This window comes from Cyprinodon tularosa, unplaced genomic scaffold (assembly GCF_016077235.1).
Source record: "Cyprinodon tularosa strain WSP-4 unplaced genomic scaffold, ASM1607723v1 ctg128, whole genome shotgun sequence".
NCBI classification, from domain to species: Eukaryota; Metazoa; Chordata; class Actinopteri; order Cyprinodontiformes; family Cyprinodontidae; genus Cyprinodon; species Cyprinodon tularosa.
In genome coordinates, this window is record NW_024038092.1 from 1,228,113 (window position 1) to 1,254,728 (window position 26,616).

The following is a 26,616-nucleotide window of genomic DNA, read 5'->3' on the forward strand; positions in this document are numbered from 1 at the left end:
GTATTGCAGAGGAGCTACTGCACATGGACAACTTTTAAGGAGAATCAATGGTCAAAGGTTTTTGCGCCCTACGGAGGAAATACGTCACCAATCCGACGAAAAATTTTATGATGTTTTACTAGTCATTTAAGATTAAATATATATTTTGCACATTAAAAAAAAATAATAATACATTTAGAATCATTATAAGGGTCATTGGGTGGGTGGGGTGGTGCCCTAGCACCCTCTATTGGCCAGCCACTACTGGCAGAAAATCTGGCGCACAATTGTATGTGAACGCAGACAGATAGCATTGCATGGAGAAGAGACAGGAGGCCTCTGATTGGTCACATCTACATCTGCTCTGCACTAATGCTGCGTTCACACCGGGCGCAGCTGGCGCGACAGAAGCAGCGAGTTTACATGCAAAGTCAATGGTTGACGCGCGTCAAGGCGCAGCAAAAGGTCCCGCGGCGCGTTTTGAGCAGCAGGCGCAGCGCGTCTGAGCAGCTGAAGCAGCGCGTCGGGTGCGTTTAAGCATCTGACACGCGTGACGCGCCGCAAACGCGCTGCTGCTCGAGATGGAAAAATTGAATTTTTGCTGCTCAACGCGCCGCGTCAACCAATCAGAGAAGCTGATCTGGGAGCTGGCTGGGAGAGAGACACAGCGCTGATGACACAGACCGCTCTGATCACTCCTCTTAAACAGTTTATTAACACATAATTAACTTAAAATGCAGAAATCAGCCGGCAGAATATGTTGGCTTTTATTATCCTGCTGCCTGCAGTTTGGATTATTTAGATGAAAAACACCTACCAGCCGCCGCGGTAAACCGCGAGGAGGCGACCCGGCCAGAGGCTGCTGATGAATGGATTCCTTCTGTCGGCGCACCGCCGGTATGTGGGGGTCTGAGCGGCTCCGACAGAACTAATATTGGAAGGCAGGATGGTAATCTTTCTCACTTAAAAACATATTAAAACTACTTTATTCCCACTGATCACAGCAAATATAGCTGCAAGGCAGAGAAAGGATAGTGAAGCTCCGCCCAACGCGCGTCAGACACACTTTTGCACCGCGCAGCCAGAGCAGCAAAGCTGCTTCAGCCGCACGTCAGAACTAACTGGTACAAGCAGCAAAAATGAAGCAGCAGACGCGATTTTGCTGCTTTTGCAGCGTCCGCTCTGAACGTAGCATAAGCGTATTTCCTGTTTGGTCCCTTACCGGCTTGTTTTGTTTGTATGATCGCCATTGTGGAAAACGACTTGTGAAGATGGACCAGCTTGAAGAGCGAGGTTCACAAAGAAGTGAGGAAGTAACCACATCTGTATGACTCGTTCTCCACACCACAAGGATAGCACATTTTCAAGCAATTCATGGAGGGAGATAACGCCATTGTTGTTGAAAGACCTCTGTAACCGGAAGAGAAACACGCCACCCACCCCACCCACAATCCTAGCTAGTTCCTGATTGTCCATCTTCTGTTGTGACATGGAATGACTTGCGCAGACCATGCTTCAATATTGGGCATAAATAAAAAATATCTACATCATACCTGTGACAAGCTAACTGCGACACACTGCTGCAGGAGGATAACCAGCCCTTTAGTTGCTGCTTTAAGCCCCTAAATAAATCTTAAAACACTTAGAATGACCCTCCAGCTCAATGACGTGACGCTCTGATGACAAACCAAAGGGCTTTGAACATTTTAGAGCTGCTGGAATAAGCAAATGAGGCAAACTTCATGTAGAAAAACAAATCAATTTCACCTGCACTGAGCAGGAGGATAAAACTGGGATGTCTATGAAGACACAAGCAGATTTTCAATGAACAAAGAGGCCTTTATTGATGCTACCTGCAACCAAACATCCTTAATGTTTGTTACGTTCTCTGCAAGAATCCAGGATTTTGTTCTTGTTCTCATGGCGACAAGAACAAAAGGAAGGCTAGCAGAGCTACGACAGGGGAGACATTTCTCAGGTCAATGAAGGAGGAGAGCAAACTGCTTTTACTTTACATAGAACGATAGAAGAATCAATCTAAATCTAGTCGCACTTTTGTTCTCAGAAAAGTCTGTAGGTAAGGAGTTCTTCCCGTGTGTCGGGAACAAGCAGGATGACGTCCAATGACAGGGCAGAGAGAACAAAATGACATCATTTTGTCTTTTTACAGCTGTGGGAACAAGCACAAAATTCTCACTTCTGGTGGAGTCTGTAGCGACCTTTAAAAAAAGGTTTAAAGAATAAAAAAGGTCATCTTCAAAGTCCTATTTTGCCTCATGACATGTTAAACCTTATTAGAAATGGCTCCTGTTTCCTCTTATGGCCTTTTGAAGCTCCTCTTATAACCTGGTTCTGTTCCAGCAGTGAAAAATCCAAACGACTGGACTTTTCCCAGGTCGGATCATTGTGACCTTTAGCGTATTAATGTCACGGTTGTTCCCTTTTGGGGACTCTGAGATTTTAGTTTTCAGTTATTCAGTTTTTCTGATCTTTGGTTTATTTTCCATTATATTCAAGCAGTCTTAAGTTACTCTCTGCTGCTTGGCTTCCTTCTAGTTAGTTCCACTCACACCTGCTCCTTATTCAGCACAGTCCATCCTTTGTTCTGTTCCCCTTATATAAACCACCTCTGCAGTCACTCACTGCTGGTTCCTCATTGTTGTTTTGTTGCTTTCTAGTCTCTGGCCCCCTAAGTAAGTTTTCCCTGATGTCTGCTGGTTTTTGGTTCTCAGTATTTTTGTGCTTTTTGGATGTTTGCCTCAGTTTTTCTCCATGAAACCTACAAGAACTCATCTCTGCATTTGGGTCCTCAAACAACCACATTCCCCAAGTTGACAATTTAAACATGACAAAGAAATAATTTGAAAGTCAGAAGACTCTCCTGAGATGTTGGACATTATTAAGGGGGAGGGGCTTTTTTTTAATAATGCTTGCAAAACCTTTTTTAAAACTTATCAGAAGAGCTCAGTCTGGTTATTCTTAGCTCACCTTAAAAGTCAGGGTTAAAGGATTAGAACAACATGGAGAAGACACACTGAAAAAAATGGAAATCTAGATAAATTTTGAAATGAGGAGGTAAAAGAGACATTTTGCCAATAGAACAAGACAATTTACATTTAAAATAAGAAAACACAATTACATTGTTTTATTTCCAGTGCATATTATCTAATTATTTTATTTTAAAAGTAAAAATACTAATTCCATTGTTAAATAATCTTATTTACCTGCTGAAATCAAGGGTAAATACACTTAATTTAAGAATTTTTTACGTATTTCTAGATCGTTTTTCCAGCTCAGCAATGGTTAGACTCTTTGCCAATCAAAGGGACCTGGAAGTGAACATGCTGCTGAGATCAGCTGTTCTTTTAGGATGAGTGGGTGGCTAGCTTACATCGCTAATGCCTGAACACAGGTTTGGTTTGAGACCCCCTGCTGTGTAAACCGCTTGTCTTCAAGTGTTCCCAGCCCACTAGTGTGCTGCTAAAACTATACTGGTACATGTTTTTCTAGCAAAGGAAGGAATGGAGTAGCTTCTATCTGGTGGCAGGAGAACTGGATACTCTCAGAGGATTTCTAAATGTTTTTCATATTTCCTGCCTCACAGACAAGAATAGTAGAGCAAGACATTAAAAAATGTGTGGTTGAAAATTAACCATTTCCTCCAAGAGAAAAACAACCCTGCTTTGAAACAAGGTGGTGGTGGTATGATGCTGGGACATTAGTTAGAGTTATTGAACAAATGTTAGAGTCTGGAAGAGACTGAGCCCAGCCAACAGGGGCCCACCCCCCCACTGTTATGAGACGGCATTTAGACGGTCTGCTACACTTTGTAGGTTTCAGATAGTAATCTATGATCATGTATTGCTCTATATTTATAAAACTCACTGATTTCATGAGTGGAAGATGGAAAACTGCTCAATAGAGTATGAACACTTCTTGAACTAAATTGTCAAGAGATAACAGCCTCCAAGTCATTAGACGTCCCTCAGATCATGACTGCAGGAGCGATTTGGACAGACGTCCTGCTCCAAACACTGGAACTATTAACCCCTCCCCCTCTTTCAGACGACCTCACCTCATCCACAAATACCATCCCTCTGCTGTCAGCAGAGAACATCTAAGGCCTTCGCTCCAATCCTCACACCTTCTGCACGACTCTGCTTCAGTTTATGATCAGAAAGCCGTGTGGAGACAGACCAAAGTAGCCGAGCGCTGCAGCAGAGCAGCCCTGCCGTCCCTGCAGGACGTTTTCCTCCAGCGCTGCAGGACCAGAGCAATTACAATCATTAAGCAACTTTCCTGCCGACTGATCTCAGCCAAATGGTTCCGTTGCCTGATGACTAGAACCGAGAGAGCATTAGAGCTTGTTGCCACAGATTATTAGGCTTCTAATCAGAATGTGCGCAGCAGCTGCAAACTCTTAGCTGTTAAGCATTTTGCTTTATGTGTTTTCCTGTTGATAGCTGCAAACGATACATAAACTCAGTTCTTAGATCTGATTTTATTTTAATGTATTTAATCATCATTTCATTTTTCTTGGGCTTCGTTGTATCTAAGCTGCATTTTCCTGCTGTGGTAATAAATAAAATAGGCTTCTCTATTTCTTTCATCACGTCTATAACTATACCACAACAATTTATGCTAATAAACTTTGTTGCATTTTTTATCTGCATATCCACATTTATCCCATCTTGCTCTCCAATGTCAGGGTCGGGGTGGGGTGGGGGGGAGTGTGTTGTTAAAGTAATTAATCCCGTGTTAGTTTTCACCTTTTCTCCCTACATGAGTGTGACCACCCAGTGGCTAAATGCATAAGCGGGTAGATTTAAAGCTAATAATCTGAGTGACCTATGCACACCTGCCTGAACCAGCCCTGCTGAAAAGTAGCTTATTAAAATGATAATGCAAATCTAGTGCAAATTAATTTCCTCTAATCTGACATACACTTACACATCAGCGGTTACGCTGCAGTGAGCGCTCAGACAAGCTACAAGGTGTACATTACAGCAGGCGCTTGATACCAATTAGTGATTCAGAGCACACACAGCGCGCTGCACGGGTTCACAGACAGACGACAAAACGCCTCGACTTTAGCTCCAGATCTTTAATGCAGGAAGAACGATTCAATTCAGTTTATTTCTATAGCATCTCAAGGCACTTTACAGTTCACCAGATCATCCAGTCAGATTGATTCAAAATTTTCTATCTAAAAACCAGTTGATAGCATAAACTCATTGACTCTTCAGCAATCCCTCACACTAAGCATGCTTGTAGCGACAGTGGAGAGGAAAAAGTCCCTTTTAACAGGAAGAAACCTCCAGCAGAACCAGGCTCAGTGTGAGGATGAAGAGAAAACATCCAGTTAGTCACAGTCAGAGAAACAGGACTACACTGGAAAACAGACCGATCTCCAGCATCTAGAAACAAAGGTGTTGATGGAAGCAGCACAGCTGATGTTTCTTTCCAGGATGACGTCACAGCCAAACAGGAACAGACGAGGCAAAGCTACTCTGAGGAAAAGCAGAGAGAGCAGAAGGTTAGAGATTGAACAAACAGATTCTGCAGAATAGGAGAACAGAGAGAGAATGAAGCAGAATGATGAAATGGGGGTCCCTATGTCCTCCAGCAGTCTAAGCCTATAGCAGCATAACTATAGAGAGAGAGCTCAGGATAACCTGAGCCACCCTAACTATAAGCTTTATCAAAAAGGAAAGTTTTAAGCCTAGCCTTAAAAGTAGACAGGGTGTCTGCCTCACGGACTAAAACTGGTAGTTGGTTCTTCATTCTCACCTGTGAAACCTTCTACATCTTTTAAGGCCTTTTTTTAAGGGATGAGGTGAGTTTGGTTTAAAACGGACCGCGATAAACGACAGCAATTAAACATTTGCTTCTACTCCAGTTTTATGGAGCATAAATAAATGCAACAACATGGGCAGGATGCCGGCCTTTGACACCCCCACTTCATTAGTACGTCACATCGGCCGCTGAGCTACACAGCCAGGTTGTCACTCTGGGCGTCACTGTGCTGATTCAAGTCGATATGCAGTCTGTTTGCTACTGTCTCCTTTTTTAATCTTTTCTTACATTATTTTCCTGCTCTTAAGATCTGCAGCTTAAAGACTGCAGCAGTGATCCTAACGCACTTTAAAACTTCCTGAATGTTTCTCACAGGCTCCCTGTTAAGGTTTCTATTGCTGTGCGATTCAAAGAGGTCATTATTATTATTACTAATTTATGTGACAGGGACAGTGTACATTAATAAGCATTCCTGCAAACCCACCAGAGTTAGCCAAAACTATTTTTCATCTGTTGTCCTTGGACAGATCTTAAAATTCTCCCTAAAACACAAATAGGACTTTTTCAGTGAAAAATACAAATTTAAAAAGAAAAAAAAACAGTTATAACTCTTAAAAACTTGTTTAAAAAATACAAAAATAATGTTCGCTAGACTGCAGATTTTAGGTTAATAATTCAGCTTTTATAAAACACTGTGGATTATATTCAGGAGTGCAGAATCTGTTCTGCAGTTGGATTTTCTCCAGAGTAAAACCAAATCAAAACTGAATGATCCACTCCATCTCCTTTGGCCTAATCCCCCTTACAGTCTCTGTCCTGATGTCCAGATTAAACAATCTATCTAGTAGATTATTAGAAGTGGCTGATTTTATTTTCAAACACCATGTAATATGTCCATCAGCAGACATTATAAATGATGTAAAGCATGCAGCATCTCATGCTGACGACTAGAAGAGATTTTCACTGTTTTCTTGTTTCAAAGGGAATTATATTTTTTGCTGGTTTATTAAAGGAGAAATAAAACAGAATCAAATGTTAAATCAGCCATCCCTCCTCCCCATCTGTCTCCAGTGGATTGTATAGACCCCAGTTGTTCGGCCCATGGAGTGTGTATCCACGGGGAATGTCACTGCCAGCCGGGATGGGGTGGCGCCAGCTGTGAGATTGCTAAGGCCTTGTGTCCGGACCAGTGCTCAGGCCATGGGACCTACAATGCAGAGACCGGGACGTGTGCATGTGACCAGAACTGGACGGGACCAGACTGCTCTTTAGGTGGGTCAGCTGCTTCTGTTTGCCTCCCTTTCAGTTGGTTCAGTTTCCCTGCAAATAATCTACACATAAACTGTGATTTTATTTTATAACATGGCTTTCTAAATCAATTATGATCAGTATTTTATTCTGTGTATCTTTTCTCCTCTGAGCCAAACCTGAAGGTTTATCTGCAGGGTGTTCTAATCTGCATTAAATGGACTGCTGAAACAGGGAACCTGAACAGCAGGTTGGACTTCTTTCACTCAGTCAGACATTTTGAAACATTTGGTTAAGATAATAGAAAAACTTTAAACAAAATCAAAACAAAACTTTAAACAAAACAAAATCTTTTTTTTCTCATTTTAAATAGAAATAATCTGATTCAACTGGTAAATTGTTTTAGTTACCTGTTTAAATCAAGAGGAAATGACTTATATATGGAATGATGTGGATTTATTGTGATTTTTTTATTCCTATTTTTTTTTTACTCTTGTTACAAGTCATTTGATATTTGGTTATGAAACAAAGGCAAAATTATTAGTCAGATTTCTTTTAATCCAGGTGAAGGAAAGTCATAGACAGCTACAAGAAGCTTAAGTGTGTTTATTGTATTTGAAACATTTAAAATACGACTTTCATTTCATAAAAACCCTGATATGAATGACAAAAAATAGATAAATCAATGCTCAATATGTAAGAGAAGATAAAAAATGTACGTATAAACAAAGAGAAGTTAACATTTTAGTCCTAAAAGTAATAGCAGAATTAAAACTGGACCTTTACTTAACTTTTGTAGAAAAGCTTCAATTTCAAAATTCTTCTAGTTTTATAGTTAAACCCAGTATTTGTCACCTCTGTCACCTTAGGCTCAAATTCAGTTTGACCGACACGTTTGTAATGACTAGAGCTGATATGAATGGTTCGGATGGGCTGGAGATGAGGGTGATGGTAAGGAGGGCCTCTGAACTCATCACCAATGATGAACTAATAAATACCAGAGGAAACATACAGCGATACGACGGAGGGCCAGGCTGGAGATTTTTTTATTTATTTCAAGAATAAAGTCATAATACTTATATATTAAAGTCATAAAACTACAAGAAGAAAGTCTTAATATTATGAGAATAAAGTCATCATACCACAACCCGTTTCATAAAGAAAGCTTTGAGCTCTGACCTGCCGATGACGGACGACCAGCTCCACCAATCAGCAACCTGAGTCCACTTTGACTCAGGTATACTGATAATAATGTGATGCTAAAACACTTAATATTTCCTTATTTGTTAAATCGATCCCTAAGCATAGGGTCTCAAGATGCTCGACATTCCTCATTTATGAATAAATCCTTGTTTTACGTTGTGTTATATTTTAAACAATACTTGATTCCAATGAGGGAAAAAACTCTTAAAAATCCTTATATCTAATCCTTCTTTAGATATAAATAATTTGAATATAACTAGTTTTTTACTTTTCTCTGTTTTGAAAAAAAAAATTCAACTGAATTCGATGTACCTGTTTTTGTGCAGAGAATATAATGTTTTTTTTTTTTTTTTTTATAGTTTTTATCAATTGATTCCAGCTCTCGTTAAATGCCAGTCGTTGGCTAAAACCTTTTTCAAGCACACATATAGAGCCTACTTTATATCTTGTTTTAAAGCCTTAAACTCAGGTAATGTAGCGTAAGGCAGGTTTATTTCTGCAGCACCTTTTAGCCATAAAACATCTCAAAGGGTGAACCTGTTTTCTAGAGGAGTTATTGTGTCTAAAGCTGTTGTGTCTGCAGTCGTCTGCTGTTTGCTGCTTGGTTCTTGGGTTAGAGACGTTTCTCCTAACTGCTGTTTGTTGAAGGGTTCTTCACATTAACTGCCTTCCTAGACATGAAAGAGGAGATATTTCCAGGTAGTCCGTTTCCTCACATTTCCATCAGCACTCTGCTTGGCGGTGCTGGTTGGCTGCCTGTCAGTCTCATCACTGCTTTAGATCATCTTTAATATCAGTATGCAGCATCTACATCCTCATCACTTTAAGCCGATGCATTTTTTAATTCCATAGCAACTATATTCTGGAGAAATTAGATAATTTAAAGAATTTTTTAAACCTTTCTGTAGTTTTTGAAGAATGAAAGCAAATAAAAATTTGTAGGGAAGTCATATTTAAATGTCAAATCATTCTGGTTTAAACATGTATATAAATGTAATCTTTATCAGACTATATAGTCCCAAAATTTTGAACATTTCTCTTTTAAAAAAAATCCTGTCTTAAAATCTGTTTGTTTTTCTGTTATTTCATGCAGGCCAGTTAGTTATACGTCAATCATTTATCAACAGTCATCTGTCATTTAAATTTTTTCGGTCATAGCATCTTGATTCATATGTCACAGCTAATATACGCAACGGTTGAAATAATAAGAATAATTTCCTTTCCCATTGAGTTGCGTCCCAGTGTTCACGGGGATGGACGTCTGTGTCTTCAGCAGGCGTAGAGCTAACAGAACTGGCAGCGTTTCGAGGCAAGGGCTCAAACGTGTACGGCTGGAAGCCTTCTACACCAAACCAAGCTTCTGCCGCCCTGGCGTCCTCTTCCACTACATCTTCGTCCCCGCTTTTCTCCTCTAAATAAAAAATGGATGACGGAGGAGACTCATCCACGACCTCCGACACTAAACTCTCCTTCTCTTGCATGTTTCCTCTGTCCATAGCGTTCCTTGACAGCGTCGTTTCTAAGTCACCAATTTAGTGCTACTTGGTCCCAATGGAATTTCCCATTGGGAACCTACTAGTTGCTAAGTTGCTAACTAGTTAGCAAGATGCTTCAGACAAACCGGCTACGATCGAACTTGCTTGAAAATAGGCAGGTCTCATTGCATTACATTGTTCTGCATCATGTCAAACACAAATGCAGAAAATTTGAGACCTCTAGCTAAAACAGTTCCATAGTTGTGGGGCTTTAAACTTTTGGTGCACCTTCAAATCTCTCCAAGTTGTGCCAAATGCTTTTACTCACCTATTTGACCCATGGAATAACACTGAAGTGTTTTTATGGCCACAAAACATTTATGAAGCAAGTATCTTCCACTTTTATTAGTTTATTAGTTATAAACGCTTTAAAATGTTGGCCGGCGACCCAGTGGATTTATTCACCAAGCAAAATTTCTTAGTTACCTGCTGAAATCATGAGTTTTTTTTTTTTACATTTTTATTGACCCTTGTGACAAGTTATGAAAATTTTGGGATCAAATAAAGCCAGAATGATTAGTGGGATTGTTTTAATTCCAAGTGAAGAAAAGTCATATAGAGCTACAGGAAGCTTAAATCAGTGTCTTGTATTTGGAGCATTAAACCCTTTATAGAGCAAGTCAGAGTTATTGATCACTTGCATACCCCTTACAAATGGAGTCCCCAAATGGAGAATCAAAAGATCTATATCCAGCCATTCAGCAAAGATACTGCTACATGGCTGCACATCCTATTTTGGCATTCGACCAATTAGATGAACCCTTGTATGATAAATTACCTACTGTAAATTAATTTGAAAAAAAAAGGTAACAAGTCAAGAAAAAAAAGGTTAAAAGTTAATAAGCCAAGCTAAAAAAGTGCCTGTATCAGCATTAAAGCTTAAAGATTGTGCTGTGACAAGAAAAATGTCTTTCTTTAGTTTTTTAGTTCAGTTTTTTTCATGGATTTCTTACAGATGCCCTCTTATTATTTTTCTTAATATATTCGGGCAAGTTGGCGTTTCTTGTTATTATATTGTTACTATACTTTTTTTATGTTACAAAGGTAATAAGGTCTTGTTCTGTCTTCAAACGACATTGTTGGCTTGAATTTTTAGATTTTCAATGTATTTCACTGTGTGCCTTAACTATAAACGCTGCTCTACCATCTCTGCATCTGACAGACATGATGTTCAGTTTACTTCAGATGACCAAAATCTAAGCAATGGTGAAGGTTATTGTTTTGGTTAGCACCATGGCATCCAATGTGTTCTCAGTATTTGGGCTGTTTGGAAACAGGAAGAGAGAAGAAAAGCAGTAAAAAGGGGATAAAGCGAAGGAAAACTGGAGGAGGAATGCAGATCAGTAACAGATGGCATGACATAAAAACAAACAAGAGGGAAGCGAGTGTGTATGCGCGCCTTCACTTCTGTTTGTGTTGCCTCAAGCTGTTATAGCAAGTATTGTCAAACCATCAAACGCACATCCAAATAAGTATTTTGTTTTAGTAGCATGCGCACGTACATACCTTCTGCACTGATACAATAATACTTTCGGCGTGCTGTTGACCTTTCCCTCAGGATCCGTCAAAACATTCAAATGCGCAGCCATCAAACACACAAGCGTGGATAGATACATCGACATTCAACCCAAGGCACTTCAGTCCCTTATCAGAGTTTAGCAGTGTGGCGTTTAATCTCTACTTCTTTGACACGGTCTCACACAGACAGCCACACGAGCGCCACATGGCCGCTCAAACGCAGCTGACTTCACACTCGCACTGTTCTATTGTTCTACTTCAAGCCAGAGTTCAACCAGACTTTCATTCGGTAGCCATGTAGAAAACAACACACAGAAGTGCCCAGCTCCACCTTTCAGACCCACACAGCTCTGACCCCTGGAGGGAGATCTCCGACGCTCTGCTGGGGAGTCTGGCCCCTAGAAGTCTGCAGCATAACCTTTACGTCCAGGAAGTTGTGAGGTGCTTCACCAATGATTAGATTTGTTTTTTCCAGGACGTCCCATAGATTGAGTTGCCATATATTGGATTGGGTCTAGACAAGATGGAGGCTGAGACTCAAACTGGTCATCTTCTTCTGGTCAGTGTTCAGCTATGTCTGCTGGGTGTCATGGTTATCCTTCTGAAAGCCTAAATACCCTTTTAGACGGTTGTTCCTATGAGCTACCTGGTCAGAAGCGATGCCTGGCCCTCCTACATGTTCTCTACCTCTGTTATTAGACACTCTCTTATTTATCTAACTGTGCTAAAGTCCTGTTAGTTCTGTAGAGCTGGAACTTTTTATATACATGCTCTATGTTATGAATTGTAATAAAGTGTTTATATCTTTGTACATCTGCAGTGGGTTAGGGCTTGTTTCTTCGCTATCCCATTTAATTTCCGTACCTCCCTTTTTTCTAAAGATTATATTAATCAAAGCATACTATGTTTTTAACCGTTGTGATGTAGATGTTGGTGAATGTTCATTATTGCATACAGAACGTAGCATAGCATGGGATTTAGTCATCGTCGACAGATCAAAAAATACAATTATTGCCTGGCTTAGCTAAAAGGAAGACAATACTTCTGATACACAGAAACACAAGGAGCTAAAAACTTCAAGTTAGTGTCTTTCATTTGGCTCCAGGACATTTGCATGCTGCAAATTCTGATGCTTAGGAGGGAGATGTTGGAAAGTTGTTAAGCTAAGGAGTTATATCGTTAAAGAGGATGCAAGGTTGGTGGTATATAATGTTAGAACAGTTTTAAGCAGTTTTCTCAAATATGACATCTTTTTGCCTTACTTTGCTAACCTGAGAGCCAGATTGATGGTGTGTAGAGCTCAGGGTTGGTTCTACACATCATCAATCTGGGACTGTTCCATTTGAATCCATTCAAATAAAGGAAGGACATTTAGTAGAGCCTTTGGAGCTGATTGGGCAGAGCGACACATAGTGCCTAACTACCAATGTTTTATTTGTATCATTAATGAATGATTTATCAGATTAAAATTTTCTTTCAGAAATAATGTAATATTATCATCTTCCACCAGAAGGCTTCTGTTTATTCTCAAGCAGAAGCATAAACCCTGAACACACTAGAAACTATTCGCATCTGATTCAATGGAAAATTGTTTGGTCAGAGGGTATGCCGCTGAGCACTTATGGAGATTGAATGGGATGAGCACTTCAGGGACAATTTTCTACAAGGCGACTCTACTCTATCCTACCCATCCCTACCCTTTGTTACCCTACCCTATCCTACCCGTCCCTACCCTTTGTTACCCTAGCTTACCCTTTTCTATCCTTTGTTACCCTACCATACCCTTTGCTATTCTTTGTCACTCTACCCTTCGCTATCCTTTGTTACCCTACCCTTCCCTACCCTAACCTTCCTTACCCTTTGTTACCCTACCCTTCCTTACTCTTTGTTACCCTACCATACCCTTTGCTATCCTTTGTTACACTACCCTTCCCTACCCTACCCTTTGTTACCCTACCCTTCCTTACTCTTTGTTACCCTACCATACCCTTTGCTATCCTTTCTTACCCTACCATACCCTTTGCTATTCTTTCTTACCCTACCATACACTTTGCTATCCTTTCTTACCCTACCATACCCTTTGCTATTCTTTCTTACCCTACCATACCCTTTGCTATCCTTTCTTACCCTACCATACCCTTTGCTATCCTTTCTTACCCTACCATACCCTTTGCTATCCTTTCTTACCCTACCATACCCTTTGCTATCCTTTCTTACCCTACCATACCCTTTGCTATTCTTTCTTACCCTACCATACCCTTTGCTATCCTTTCTTACCCTACCATACCCTTTGCTATTCTTTCTTACCCTACCATACCCTTTGCTATCCTTTCTTACCCTACCATACCCTTTGCTATTCTTTCTTACCCTACCATTCTCTACCCTACCCTTCCCTACCCTACCCTTTGTTACCCTACCATACCCATCGCTACCCTACCCTAACCTTCCTTACCCTCCCCTCCCCTTTGTTACCCTACCCTTCCCTACCCTTTGTGATCCTACCCTCCCTAGCCTTTGTTACCCTACCCTTGCCTTCCCTACCCTAGCTCCTGCTGAGATACACCCCATATGTATTTTAGTCCAACTGCACAGCAATTCAGCAGCCATTTCCTGGGTGTGACAAGAAGAGAGGCACAGTTATAAAGCAAAAACACATCTGCTTGGGGAAAATACAAAATAAAATCTCTCAATGACAAGGAAGAACAGGTTTGGAATCTGACAGTGAGCAAACATCAGGCAGGGTAGGCTCAGACATAAATAATCAATAACATAATTTTAATAAACAGAATCCTTTAACCATAATAGTAGTTTGGGAGGGCAGAAAATGAATAAAGTAAAAAATTAACTGCTATGAATCCCACAAAAAAAAAAAAAAAAAAAAAACAAGAAGTGGCAGTACAAGAAAGCACAGCTTATCTTTCCCTCATAATTATATATTAGTAGATAATCATCTCTGTTCTAGTTTAAGAATATGCTGTGCAGGCTTACTTTTGTTAATCTGACCTAGTCAAATACGGGACTTGGGACGGAAGTGACAATCTGCACAGAAGTGAAAATCTGGATCATTTTAAAAACAGGAAGCTAGAACACAGTTAGCGTCCACCTCACTGAAACAAAGGTAAATTGTCTGATCGTATGTCAGAGCGACATACCCTGTCTGTTAATGATAGATCTACATCTCTGTACATAGGAAATTAGACATGTTTCACATATTTTATCTATATTTTATTATTTATACTTTTATTTTTACTAACCTAATAGCTTCTTGTTTTTTTATATCTTATAAATATGTCTTGTTTAATAATGTGTAACTTTTTATTTATTTATTCAGTTTATTTAATACAGCTGGCACAATATATTGTTAAATATATTGATGCATTAATTTTTGTAAATTCAGCATATTCTAAAGAAATATTCAGGCCCTTATGTTAATGGAAAGATCTTCCTGATAGAAGATAAAATGGAGTAAGGTTTGCTCTCCCGGCATGCAGCTGGTATAGCAAACCCAATGGAGCGTGGGTTACAGTTTAGAACCATCTGAGCAAGATGTGTGGCTCTGGTATGGAAGCTTTTTCTTCACATGGCTCTGCTCTGTTTGTGTGAATCTGGGAAGGTTAACATCCTGCTGGGTCAACTTTAACCATTATTCTGTGTTAGGAAGGTTCATTAGCTTGTGAGATGTAAAGAAAGCTAAAGATCTTGGAATAAAATGAATGATTTCATGAATTGATTTCCATAGATTCATGAACGAAACCTTAAATTGTTAAAAAAATAAATAAATAAATAAAATGGAAAACAGAAAAACAGAAACTGTACTGCGGTGTTGGACAGCATCTCCATGAATAAGTCCTGACCTTTTTGCTAGTTCACCGCTTTCTCTGGGCTTGTGGAGATGCCGTGACTCATCCATCAAGACAGTTTGACTCTTATTAAAGCTGCTCTCATCCTAACACTCCCCCATATTCCTCAGGTTCCGCCGCATCAACTTCCCAAACGGATGTTCGCAGGGCTAATTCCAGGGGTTATAATGCTATATTTAGTTTTTTCTGCGGTTAATCTGTTAGCCTAGCTGCATGTTAAAGATGGCCACATTCACAAGGAGGGTAGAACACATCTGTTAATTCTTCTAGTAAACTTATGCAACTTGATTCTCACTTCAGTTAAGCGTTACCAGAACAGCACCGCCTTTAGCCAAGTGCAGGATGTTATGTCGTCACTTCTACACAAAGGCAAAGGCAGGTTATATGCTAACAGATGGAGATATTTCACTATTTTTCAAACTAATAATAATAAGTTAAATTAAAGTTTAGCATTGCATTCAACTATTGAATAATAAGTGTGATAACTCCTTTGCTATCAGTAGATCGTATAGTATTAGCCACTCAAAATTTCCCCACTTTCCTTGATGAGCCCTTGGCTGGCCCTTGTTTGGTCCTTGGTTAGCCCTTGGCTGGTCCTTGGCTATTCCTTGGCTGGTCCTTGGTTGGCCCTTGGCTTGTCCTTGGTTGGCCCTTGGCTATTCCTTGGCTGGTCCTTGGTTGGCCCTTGGCTGGCCCTTGTTTGGTCCTTGGTTAGCCCTTTGCTGGTCCTTGGCTGGTGCTTGGTTGGCCCTTGGCTGGTCCTTGGTTGGCCCTTGGCTATTCCTTGGCTGGTCCTTGGTTGGCCCTTGGCTGGCCCTTGTTTGGTCCTTGGTTAGCCCTTTGCTGGTCCTTGGCTGGTGCTTGGCTGGTCCTTGGTTGGCCCTTGGCTGGTCCTTGGTTGGCCATTGACTGGTCCTTGGTTGGCCCTTGGCTGGTCCTTGGTTGGCCATTGACTGGTCCTTGGTTGGCCCTCTGCTGGTCCTTGGCTGGTCCTTGGCTGGCCCTTGACTGGTCCTTGGCTGGTCCCCTTCAATTCCTTTTTAAACATCAATCTTTGTACTAAAGTATTCTTCCTGTCGTGATTTGTGGACATTAAGATTTAAAGAGGAGCGCCATCTCCTGATCAGACCCTGTAATTTAGTGAAAGGGTGGAGTTAGTGTAAAAAAAAAATACATGCCCATTGGAAGGCCAGTGGGTGGAAGTTAGAGGGGATTCTGCTGGGAGTTGCGGGGAAGTGTGCTGCCATTTGACAGGCTTTTGACTGGGAAGGGCCATTTTGACTGGCTGCTACTGTAGCTTCGTACACCTTATTGTGGCTTGGATCAGCTGCTACACATGTTCACACACTGCTAATACCAAAACTAGAGAGTTATATACTAACACCATTATTGTTGGTGGCTGTTTGGCTCTTAAAAAGTGAATATGTTGTTGAAGACACAGAACAATGTTACCTGCTTATCCTTATTTGCCTCTGACCTGTTGGTTCCTCTTACAGAGGTGTGTGAAGTTGACTGCGGAAACCACGGCATGTGTTACGGCGGCGTGTGCCGCTGCGAGGAGGGCTGGACCGGCAGCGTGTGCGATCAGAAGGCCTGCCACCCGCTGTGCACCAAGAACGGCGTGTGCAAAGATGGGAAGTGTGAGTGTGACCAAGGATGGACGGGCGAGCACTGCAACATTGGTGAGCAGATGAACCGTTTCTACTTAAACATGTCATTCACTAAAACCTGCATGGAAGACAGCAGATCTCATCTCTAACCCTTCACTGTCAAACGCTCTGCTTGTACAGCTGTAAAGTCAATTAATGCAACTCTGTGAAAATGTGTTTGCTCTTCTGGTTCTGGAGATGTTCCTCAGGGTTTTAAGTTTTTCACTAACATTTAAAATACTAAAGCTGTCTGTTCTTGAATGTTTGCCTTCTTCAGGCCGACAGCATCGTGTGGCCATTAGTGGCCTTTAAGATGATTTTCTGAGGCGCATTACCAGAATTCAAGGACATAAAGAGGCTTTATCAGCCGCATATGTTATTAAACCTGCAGATTTCACTGACAAGCAGCCTTTCAAAAAGACTGAGACCAAAGAAAATTTTAATTAGACAATAAAAATCCAAATAAAAGTAATTTTTTTTTTATTTTGCATTTAGTCACATTCAGTTATTCGTCAAAACTACAATAACCATTCAATTGCTATTTATTAAACTTCGTTGATAACCATATCCATACCCTGTTCTTGTTGCTTATTGAGTAGGTATAAAATAAATAGAGAAAGACAATAAAAATAAATATTTTAGGCCACTTTTTTTGTTTTTGTTCTTTTATATGCAGATTTATGAGCCCTTTTAGACCTACAGTAAATCATTTATTAATCCTTTTTCTATAGAGTCAGACTGCTTTGCTTGATTCTTTCAATTGCTGCATAATTAGCTTCCTGTTGAACAGATTAATCTGATTTTGGGGAATTTTTTTTAAAGATTTTGATTAAATTCTTTCAGATATTTTTCCCCCCAGGGCAAAAAGTTTGGACACTCCTGGTTTAAATAATGCCTTGGTTGTGTTGGTCTCATCAATTTCATGAATTTTAAAGAAGACAGTACTATTTCTGGGTTTTTGGAGAACTTTTTACCTTTTTAGATCAATTTAGAGTTACATTTTGTGTGACTGAGGGGTAAAAGCAGATGGGATCTGTGAGGGGCTGTACTGTTTTTTATGAAGTTATAAACCCTTAAATCAAAGCAGCTCTCTGTTATAAAGCCAATGCATGAGAGAGCCTTTATTGATATGAACCGTATTGGTACTGAAGTATGTTTCCACTATAAAAAGAACTATTTCTATAGCTGTGGTCATTCAGCGGTGAAACAAATGGTTTCTCGGGTCTGAAACATTTCACTGAAGGTTTCTGTTCATGTCAGTGTGTCCAGTTGAGCTAACCCAGTAACAAACAGTTCATTTATTCTGTCCAAGTTTTATCCACCCTCATATTATAGACCCTGTTTTTTTTTTTTCAGACCCACCCACACGGTTTGCACTTTGATCTGTAGAGTTTTCTCTCCATCTGTTTCCTCCTCAGAGCTTCTTTTCCAGAACTCTTTCTCCACTCCTCAGTAACTCCCAGCTCCAAAGCATGAATCCTCTCTTCATCTCAGTCAGTTCACTGTCGAGCCAGACTTCATTTTTTTTTTCAAGAGTCTTATCAAATTCATAAGACATCCATGTTACTTCCATGTTCCTGCTCCATAGTCTACCTGCTGATTTTTTTTACCTGCTTGAAAAAGGAGCAAAGCACATCATGTCTATCTGTATCAAATTCTCCCAGATTACAGTAGGCCAAATTATGGGGGGCTGAGGTGTGCAATAGACGGCAAATATCAAATATTAAAAATGAGACACAAAACACACATGGGACAAAAACATGGAAAAAAGAAATGCTGCAATCAGAGAAAACAGGTAGAACGTAGGAGCAAATGCGCTTCAAATCAAAACCTGCTGCAAACATAAATAATGCTAAAACACACAGCGAACATGGAAGGAGATGATGCTGCAAGTAGCAGAAACAGCTGCAAGTTAAGAAAAGCTGCAAACTCACCCTGGATAACAGTGCTACTCCAGACCACTAGGGGGAGACAATCACCAGGTCACAAGGGGTCAAACCTTTGTAAGATATAAATTAGGGCCATTTCTCAATTCACGAGAACTGTCTTCGCCAAGTACGTTCTTGAGAAGAACGGGAGCACACAGCATAAATATGGGTGAATTGGAACAGAAGCGTAATGATGACATCACCACGTTCAAAGCTGGTCTGGTCCCTGGCTGCTGCAGACGGGTTAACGTTAGCCTTGTCTGCTGCTGACGGGTTAACATTAGCACTGTCTGCAGCACATGGGCTAACGTTAGCCCGTTAACCCATGTGCTTTTCAGATTTAAAGGAAAACCCACAGTTTTTTTTCTTTCCTTCAGTTTTCCTCTGAGCAGCCATCCTGTTGATGTCTTTGCGTACTGCGCATAGCGTCACCACCCCCTACTGGTCTGGAGCAGTTACAGCTTTCTTTTCTTACCCTGCGTTTTTTTTTTTGCTTCCTGCTCCACTTTCCCTTTACAAGTGATAGTTAGCCACAGTAGATGTGGATTAGAAGACAATCTATCTCATAGAGAGGAGGGCAACATAATGGGGGATATTGTTTATAGTCGTGTTTATTGATACATACCTGACTTTGTTCAAACAAATGTCTAAATTCATGGAAAACTTCCACAAAGTGTCAAAAGATATCTATGTATTTATATCTATATCAAATAACAGGATGAATACATTTAGAAAACATATCTTTTTTACTTTCAATAAATGTGTAATTAATGTTTTATGTACTGATTTAGGAAGGTCCTGTCTAGCTTCTTTAGTTCTTTGTCCAGTAGGATCTGGAGACAGCTGTAAAGAATTATACTTGTGTCACTTTTGTCCTTGTGTTTGGGCTGGAAGGTTTATTCTAGGCTGTGAAGGAAGGACAGCTGCTGTCACCTAAAGGAGATCAAACTATTTGCTGCGGCTGAAAAGAGCCAGTTTTCTGCAGCTTAGTATTAGAGCTTTTTGCTTTCTGAATAAGCATAAAGAGAAGCTGAAAGTGATGAGTAACCAGGTTACATGACAGCAGGAAGGCCAGAGCAGCTGCAAAGGGGTCCAAACTAACAACATGTGTGATAATGGGAGAGCATTTAGGTAGAGTTTAGGTTTATATTGCTCAAAGAAAAACAAAAGCTGTCCTGTATTTTCTCATGTCTGATTAAGCAGTCCGCTGCTCCTTTGTTCTGCTGCTTAGAAGATTTATCCAGCTTCATTCAGTCCTCTGAGACTCTAACCTGCTTCTGTTTAGAATCTGCTGGAAATGTGATGTAACGTTGCTCACATTCATGGTCAGCTTAGAGATAACTTTGATTTCCTGACTCTGTTATCTGTTAAAAAAGAAAAAAAAATGAATCTTTGGTTTCTTTTCCTTATAACCTTGAAACTAAAACATTTTTCCCTCCTGCTGCCTGTTTCTCTACTAAACACTCTGTTTCTATCTGTCTTCTCTTCTTCTCCACTTGTTTCTTCCTTGTCAAAGCTCACAATCCGGACATTAGAGTGAAAGGTACTGTACTCTTTTCTCCTCTTTACTTCATCGCAAGCTATTTTTATGCCTCCATAATTTGCTTTTCTTTGAATGTACCCTGGAGCTGTGGCTTTTTTATATAGGTTACTTCTTTATGGTTTTAAGTTTTGGTATCCAGAACATGCTGAGTTTTTGCTGTCATTATTTTCATTTAGTCTCTCTTTGTTATGTTGTTTTTTTATATATATTATGGACCTGAGCTGACATCATAAAGCTTTTTATTTACTCATCACAGCTGTTTGTTTAACATAGAATTTCTTTCTTCATTTTTTAAAAGCTGAATATTAAATATAAGCTGGTGTATGAAGATCCATTTAAATCCACAAACCATCCCTCCTAAGCATAACTTTAACTATATAAGAGTAGAGTTGGTTTTTTCCTAATATTTCTGGGGGGGTCTGGGAACAGCGTCTGGATCCAAGAACCTGTTCTCCTTACTGAGTCAAATAGATTTTTAAAATACGGATACGGTCACATTAATGAGCATGCAGTGAATTTTGTTCCATCGTTGTTGGAAGAACGTGTTTTTTTAATGGAAATGTAATAAAAATGCTGCAATCTAGAAAAACTTCTTTGTCCAAAAAAGGTTATTAGACCAATTTAGCTGTTTATCATTTATAACAGAACTTTTATTTCTGTGTTTGTCACCTTTTATTTATTCAAAATTTCTTTTATTTTTCCAAAAAATATTTAGTGATTTTTTCAAATTTCTTTTTTTTCCAGATTGATTTTTACAAATGTCATTCTTTTCAAATTGTGTTTTAATGATCCCATTCTTTTATCTTCAAGCCCAACATGAACCCTTCAACCTGATCAATTAAAATGTCTTCACTACACTGCAAAAATGATCTCAAAATTAATAAAAGTGTCTTATAATACGTGTATTTACTCTTTATTTGAGCAGGTAAATTAGATGACTTGCCAATGGAATGAGTATTTTTACTCTTAAAACAATTAGATATTATGCACTTGAATAAAGACAAAGCAATTTATATTTTCTTATTTTTAATGTAAATTGTTTTATTCCATTGGCAAGTGTCTAACTTACCTCCTTAATTCAAGGTAATGCAATATAAATAATGAATTTATTTCAAGAAAAAAATGACTTATTGAGATTTTAATTTTCTGCAGTGTAATTTCCATTTAGAGCCATTTTGAAGCTTAATCTGAAAAAAGAAATTTACAGCAATTTAATTTGAAAAGAACACTACTTTTATTTTATTACATTTTTTCTATAATTTATTTTAGTATAACATTTGAAAAAATAAAATCTGAGAAAAAAGCTAAACTTTTTTTCTTTAATTAGGAATTTTTCAAAGTTTAATTTCAAGATTAATGGAACTAAACCCACTTTGTAGCAGCCTGGATAATCCTAATCCAGGCAGAGTAATGCGGCTGTTTAAAGTGGACCCTTTTTAAAGGGGATGGACGCGTCAACATAAATAATTAATTTGAACATTGAACTAATTTATTACTTTGTTAAAATATTGTTGATTATGACTGATGGCTATCATTTTATACGTCGCCAAACATCTCTGTTTACCACCAATCAGAACTGATTCTCATTCCAGATGTTCAGGTTGTTCCTGCTCTTTTATAAAGTGTTTCCATCATAAAGCCAGATAGGAGCATCTTTCAGACAACAGACTGAAACAGGAATGAGATTTTAACGATCTGCTGAAGCCGTTATTCTCCTCTCAATGGGGCTGACTGATAGATTTAGTTTTCTTTATGCTCTAAAGGTGTTGACTAAATGACACTATCAGATATGCTTCTTTAATTCATACTTTAATAATCCATGAAGCTGTTATTATGTTTACAAGACTGAGAAATGTAGAGTAAATGTCAGAGTATTGTTTTTCTGCTTTTTCCTCTGCTCTGCAGCAGCAGTGGACTAAGTTAAAGACTCTGCTGCTGCTGCTGTCAACTCTGTGGTTTTATTGGAGTTTAAACGGTTTGAAGAGCCTCTGGCACCAATTACCACCTAACGCACTAACAGAGTCATTTAACGAGTCTTTCTCTGGTGACGAGTCCTTATTTATGGTGGAGCAGACCACATGCTACCTTTAAAAACACAGCAGTTAAAGGATAAAGTTGGCTTTTTTACTGAGTCAAAATAAAATCTTTAGATTTTTTTATTCTGATTCAATTCAGTTCAGTTTATTCCTAACACGTCATCTCAAGGCACTTTCCAGTTCACCAGATCATCCAGTCAGATTGATTCACAGTTTTCTATCTAAGGAAAACCAGTTGATTGCATCGACTCATTGACTCTTCAGCAATCCCTCGCACTAAGCATGCTTGTAGCGACAGTGGAGAGGAAAAACTCGCTTTTAACAAGACGGATTCAAAGTATTTCCAAATTATTTATTCTTTATGGTGTATAGAGAAAAAAAAAACATCTGTTATTTTTTGTTTCTAGTATTATAATTTTTTTTTTTCATTTAACATCTACAGTATTTACCTAGGAAAGTTCCATTGAGATAAAAACAAATATTTTTAAGGGAGTCCTGTCCAGAGACAACAAATAAAGCACAAAGTTAAATAGTTAAGGGGGAAAAAAGTAACAGATTATGATGAACAATAACCTGATATTTGAATCAGTAAAAGCACCACAGTGTGCAATAGGTCACACTGCAGAAAAAAAAAATCTAAGTAACTAATTTTCTCTTAAATTAAATGCATTTTTTCTTGGGTTGGTGAGCTTCCATTTTGCCAATGGAACAAAAATATTTAGATCTAAAAAAAAGAAAACACAATGGCATTCTCTTATTTCAAGTGCATTATATCTGGTTTTCTCATATTAACGCTTGACATACTTATCCCATTGGCAGATCATCTTATTTACCTCCTAAATTAATGGTAAATACATTTATTTTAAGAATATTATAACCACTTTAAGATAATTTTTGCAGTGCAGTGGTTTAAAGTTTTCTGAAGCAAGTTCCAGAAGAAACATACATTTTCTTCCTCATTCCAGTCGAAGCAGAAAGAGGCAACAAAAGGTATACAAATCAACATTTCTCAGGGCAATCACAGAACAGATTAAATAAGCAAGTAACATCCTATAAGTTAACCAGTGGATTCCTTTAAGCAGCCAAACCAGACCATTCATCTGCAAATATAAATCACATCGGTGTGATGAATCCCTGTAGTTAGAAATGAATCTTAGAGAAATGGGACAGACAGAGTCAAGCATCCTAAGACCTTAGAAAGAAGCAATCCTCTGAAAACGATCTCCATAATCCAATAAAGACCTTAAAGTTGCACCAACAAGCCGCTTTTAGCAGCGCATGACAAACACAGCTGGTTTTAGCCTTTTTAAAAACAATTCCACCAAGACAGGACATTGATGGGACATTTTAAAAGGTCCCTGGATCCAGAAAAATAATTGAATTTAGTTGTATGTAAGTTTATAAGTTTGCTTCAGACACACTCCATCCTAACTTATTTATAAACTTATGAACAGAAAATAACCTAATATCGTTCCCTGTGGCTCCCCTTGGTGACAACTGCAGTTTCAGAACAAATACAATCATTTTTACTACATTCTGTTTTATTTTTTCAAATAATTATCAAACCAATTGACACCTTGCTCTGAATAACTGAAGTGTGTTCTCCTCATTATCGAATGCAAGAATAATGTCATTAACTCGCTTTAACACAGCTGCTATGGTATTCTACCTTTTTCTAAAACCGGATTAAAAGGATGAGATGATATTACTTTACACAGACCAGCTGTTAATCTGGTTTAGTGGTTGAACAGCCTAAAGATGCAATATATTGTGAGTATAATATTATCATCATAATGTCCGTATCATGTCTATATTACAAAGGACTGTTAGAAGTGCAATAATTGTTGATACATTTCTAAATGCCATGAACTTATTCTAGTGAATATTTAGCCTTGTTTGGCTGATTCTTGATTAATTAAACTGTGCAGCTCAGTGGGTGATTTAAAAGACTTCACTTAAATGCAATCCCTCACACAAAGCATGCTTGTAGCGACAGTGGAGAGGAAAAACTCCCTTTGAACAGGAAGAAACCTCCAGCAGAACCAGGCTCAGTGTGAGCGGCCATCTGCTGAGGCCCACTGGGGTTCAAAATTATTGTTAGATTATTATTGTCAGATTCTGCAGAGTGGGAGAATAGAGATAGAATGACACAGAATGATGAAATAGGGGTCCCAATGTCCAAAAACTATTGCTTTAGTTTTGTTTTAATTCAGCTGAAGGGCGTTTAGTTTGTCCATTCAATTATTTCTGTTCTGCATTTACTCAGAGCTGCGATGGGCTCTAGTCACCTACAGCTGAGTGTCGTCTGCATAGTTATGGTAACTTATGTTGTGTTTATGTTTATAATATGGGAGCATGTAGATATTAGATGTTGAACCTTTAAGGAACCCTGCTGGTGATCTCTGTGGTCTCGGTTGTAAACTTACCTTCATGTAGGTTTTGGCTTCATGAGGTTTAGGCTGTAGCTGGCACCCTTTCCTTCTGACCTTTAGTGCCTTATGTGTCACTGGTTGTCTTTTGGACATCTGTCCAGGCAGGAGTTTTCCCCATTACTCCATCTCCTAAAGACCCAGACTGAAAAAAATTTTAAAGACTAAGGAAACCTTTGCTGTTGTTTTGTGATAATTAGAGGAAAAGGATGAAATGAGATTCCAATAGCTACCTATTTTTTCTGTATTTGTTTACTTTGAGAAACAGAATATTCTATTTTATTTTTCTATAAACGATAATCATTAAATGTCTTTCACACTACAGGCCTGATATTCACAGATGCCAAATATGAAGCACTAAATTGTGCTTAAAAGAAATTAAATAAGTAGTTGCAGGTTGATAAAATATCTTCACTGTTTAAAGCTACCGAATACCCATAATAATTTAGTACAACAGAACTCTGCTTTGTTTGGAGCCTGTAAAAAAACAAAAAAAAAGAAAAGATGGAGGTAAAAAGTCTCTTAAACCTCTTAAGAATTCCATCATCATTTATATAGAAGGTTATTTTTTTATTCCCCTCCTAAATTGCCCCTGTACAACTTGTGTAATGTTTGACCTAAATTTGACGTTAAAGCTGCAGTCTGTAACATTGAGAAGAGAGCAGACTTCGACTGAAAATTTGAAGAAAAACAGGTTTCACGCCACTCCCCCACCCTCTCTGCTTCACTCATGCCCCACCTCCAAGCTCCACCCCTCTCACAGCATCTGCGCGGCTACCGCATGCGACCAGAAGGGGGGGGGCGGGATTCAGCGTGTGTGAGCTGTGATTGACACTCCATCAGACGCTCCTCTGGCTGTGATTGGTTGTTTTGACTCGTCCCGAATTATTCTTTCCAGATTGAAATACAGGCAGTAGGCGGTACCAATTGAAGCAGTTTTTTTCACAGGTTACATATCACATGTACTGCTGTCTGGGCATAGGGACAGTTTTAGCCAATATGACAAAAAAGTGATTTTTAAAAACTTACAGACTTTAGCTTTAATATTCAGTTTGGTTTTATTATAAAATGCCATAATATTAAATTCGTAGGGAAGTCATATTTAAATGTCAAATCATTCTGGCTAAAACATGAATATAAATGTACTCACTATCAGGCGATATTGTCCCAAAATGTAGAACATGTCTATTTATTTTATGCAGGCCAGTTAGTTCTACGTCAGCCTGAACACCTAAATTATCATGCCAATCATATATCAACGATCATCTGTCAAAGTAATATTTTTGGTCATAACATCTTAATTCATATGTCGCAGCTAATATACGCAACGGTTGAAATGAGAATCCTTTCCCATTGAGTTGCGTCCCAGTGTTCACGGGGATTGACGTCTGTGTCTTCAGCAGGTGTAGAGCTAACAGAACTGGCAGCGTTGCGAGGCAAGGGCTCAAACATGTACGGCTGGAAGCCTTCTACACCAAACCAAGCTTCTGCCGCCCTGGCGTCCTCTTCCACAACATCTTCGTCCCCGCTTTCCTCCTCTAAATAAAAAATGGATGATAGAGGAGACTCATCCACGACCTCCGACACTAAACTCTCCTCCTCTTGCATGTTTCCTCTGTCCATAGCGTTCCTTGACAGTGTCGTTTCTAAGTCACCAATTTAGTGCTACTTGGTTCCAATGAAATTTCCCATTGGGAACCTGCTAGCACTAAGTTGCTAACTGGTTAGCAAGATGCCTCCGACAAACCGGCCACAATCAAACTTGCTTGTGAACCTTCCTCCACATCAATCCCGCCTGCTTGATAATCGAACAAACACATTCACTTTGTTCACTCGTGTAAAATCGGGCACCACCCAGGAGAATTCTGAAATGCAACGGTTGGAACAGCCGC

The 26,616-nt window shown here is 39.2% G+C and overlaps 1 protein-coding gene across 8 annotated transcripts in view; it reads left to right on the forward strand.

Moving 5' to 3' along the window:
* The window catches only part of LOC119777832 (teneurin-3-like), a 488,332-nt gene that overhangs the window by 348,058 nt on the left and 113,658 nt on the right, over positions 1-26,616 (forward strand). For 5 of the 8 annotated variants that reach the window (XM_038276831.1, XM_038276836.1, XM_038276833.1 and 2 more), the window contains 3 exons: positions 6,847-7,047; positions 16,636-16,821; positions 20,233-20,259. In XM_038276831.1, the coding sequence (XP_038132759.1) occupies positions 6,847-7,047; positions 16,636-16,821; positions 20,233-20,259 (414 nt within the window). The remainder of the gene's footprint in view (positions 1-6,846; positions 7,048-16,635; positions 16,822-20,232; positions 20,260-26,616) is intronic. The other 3 variants (XM_038276835.1, XM_038276834.1, XM_038276837.1) reach the window with 1 other exon arrangement.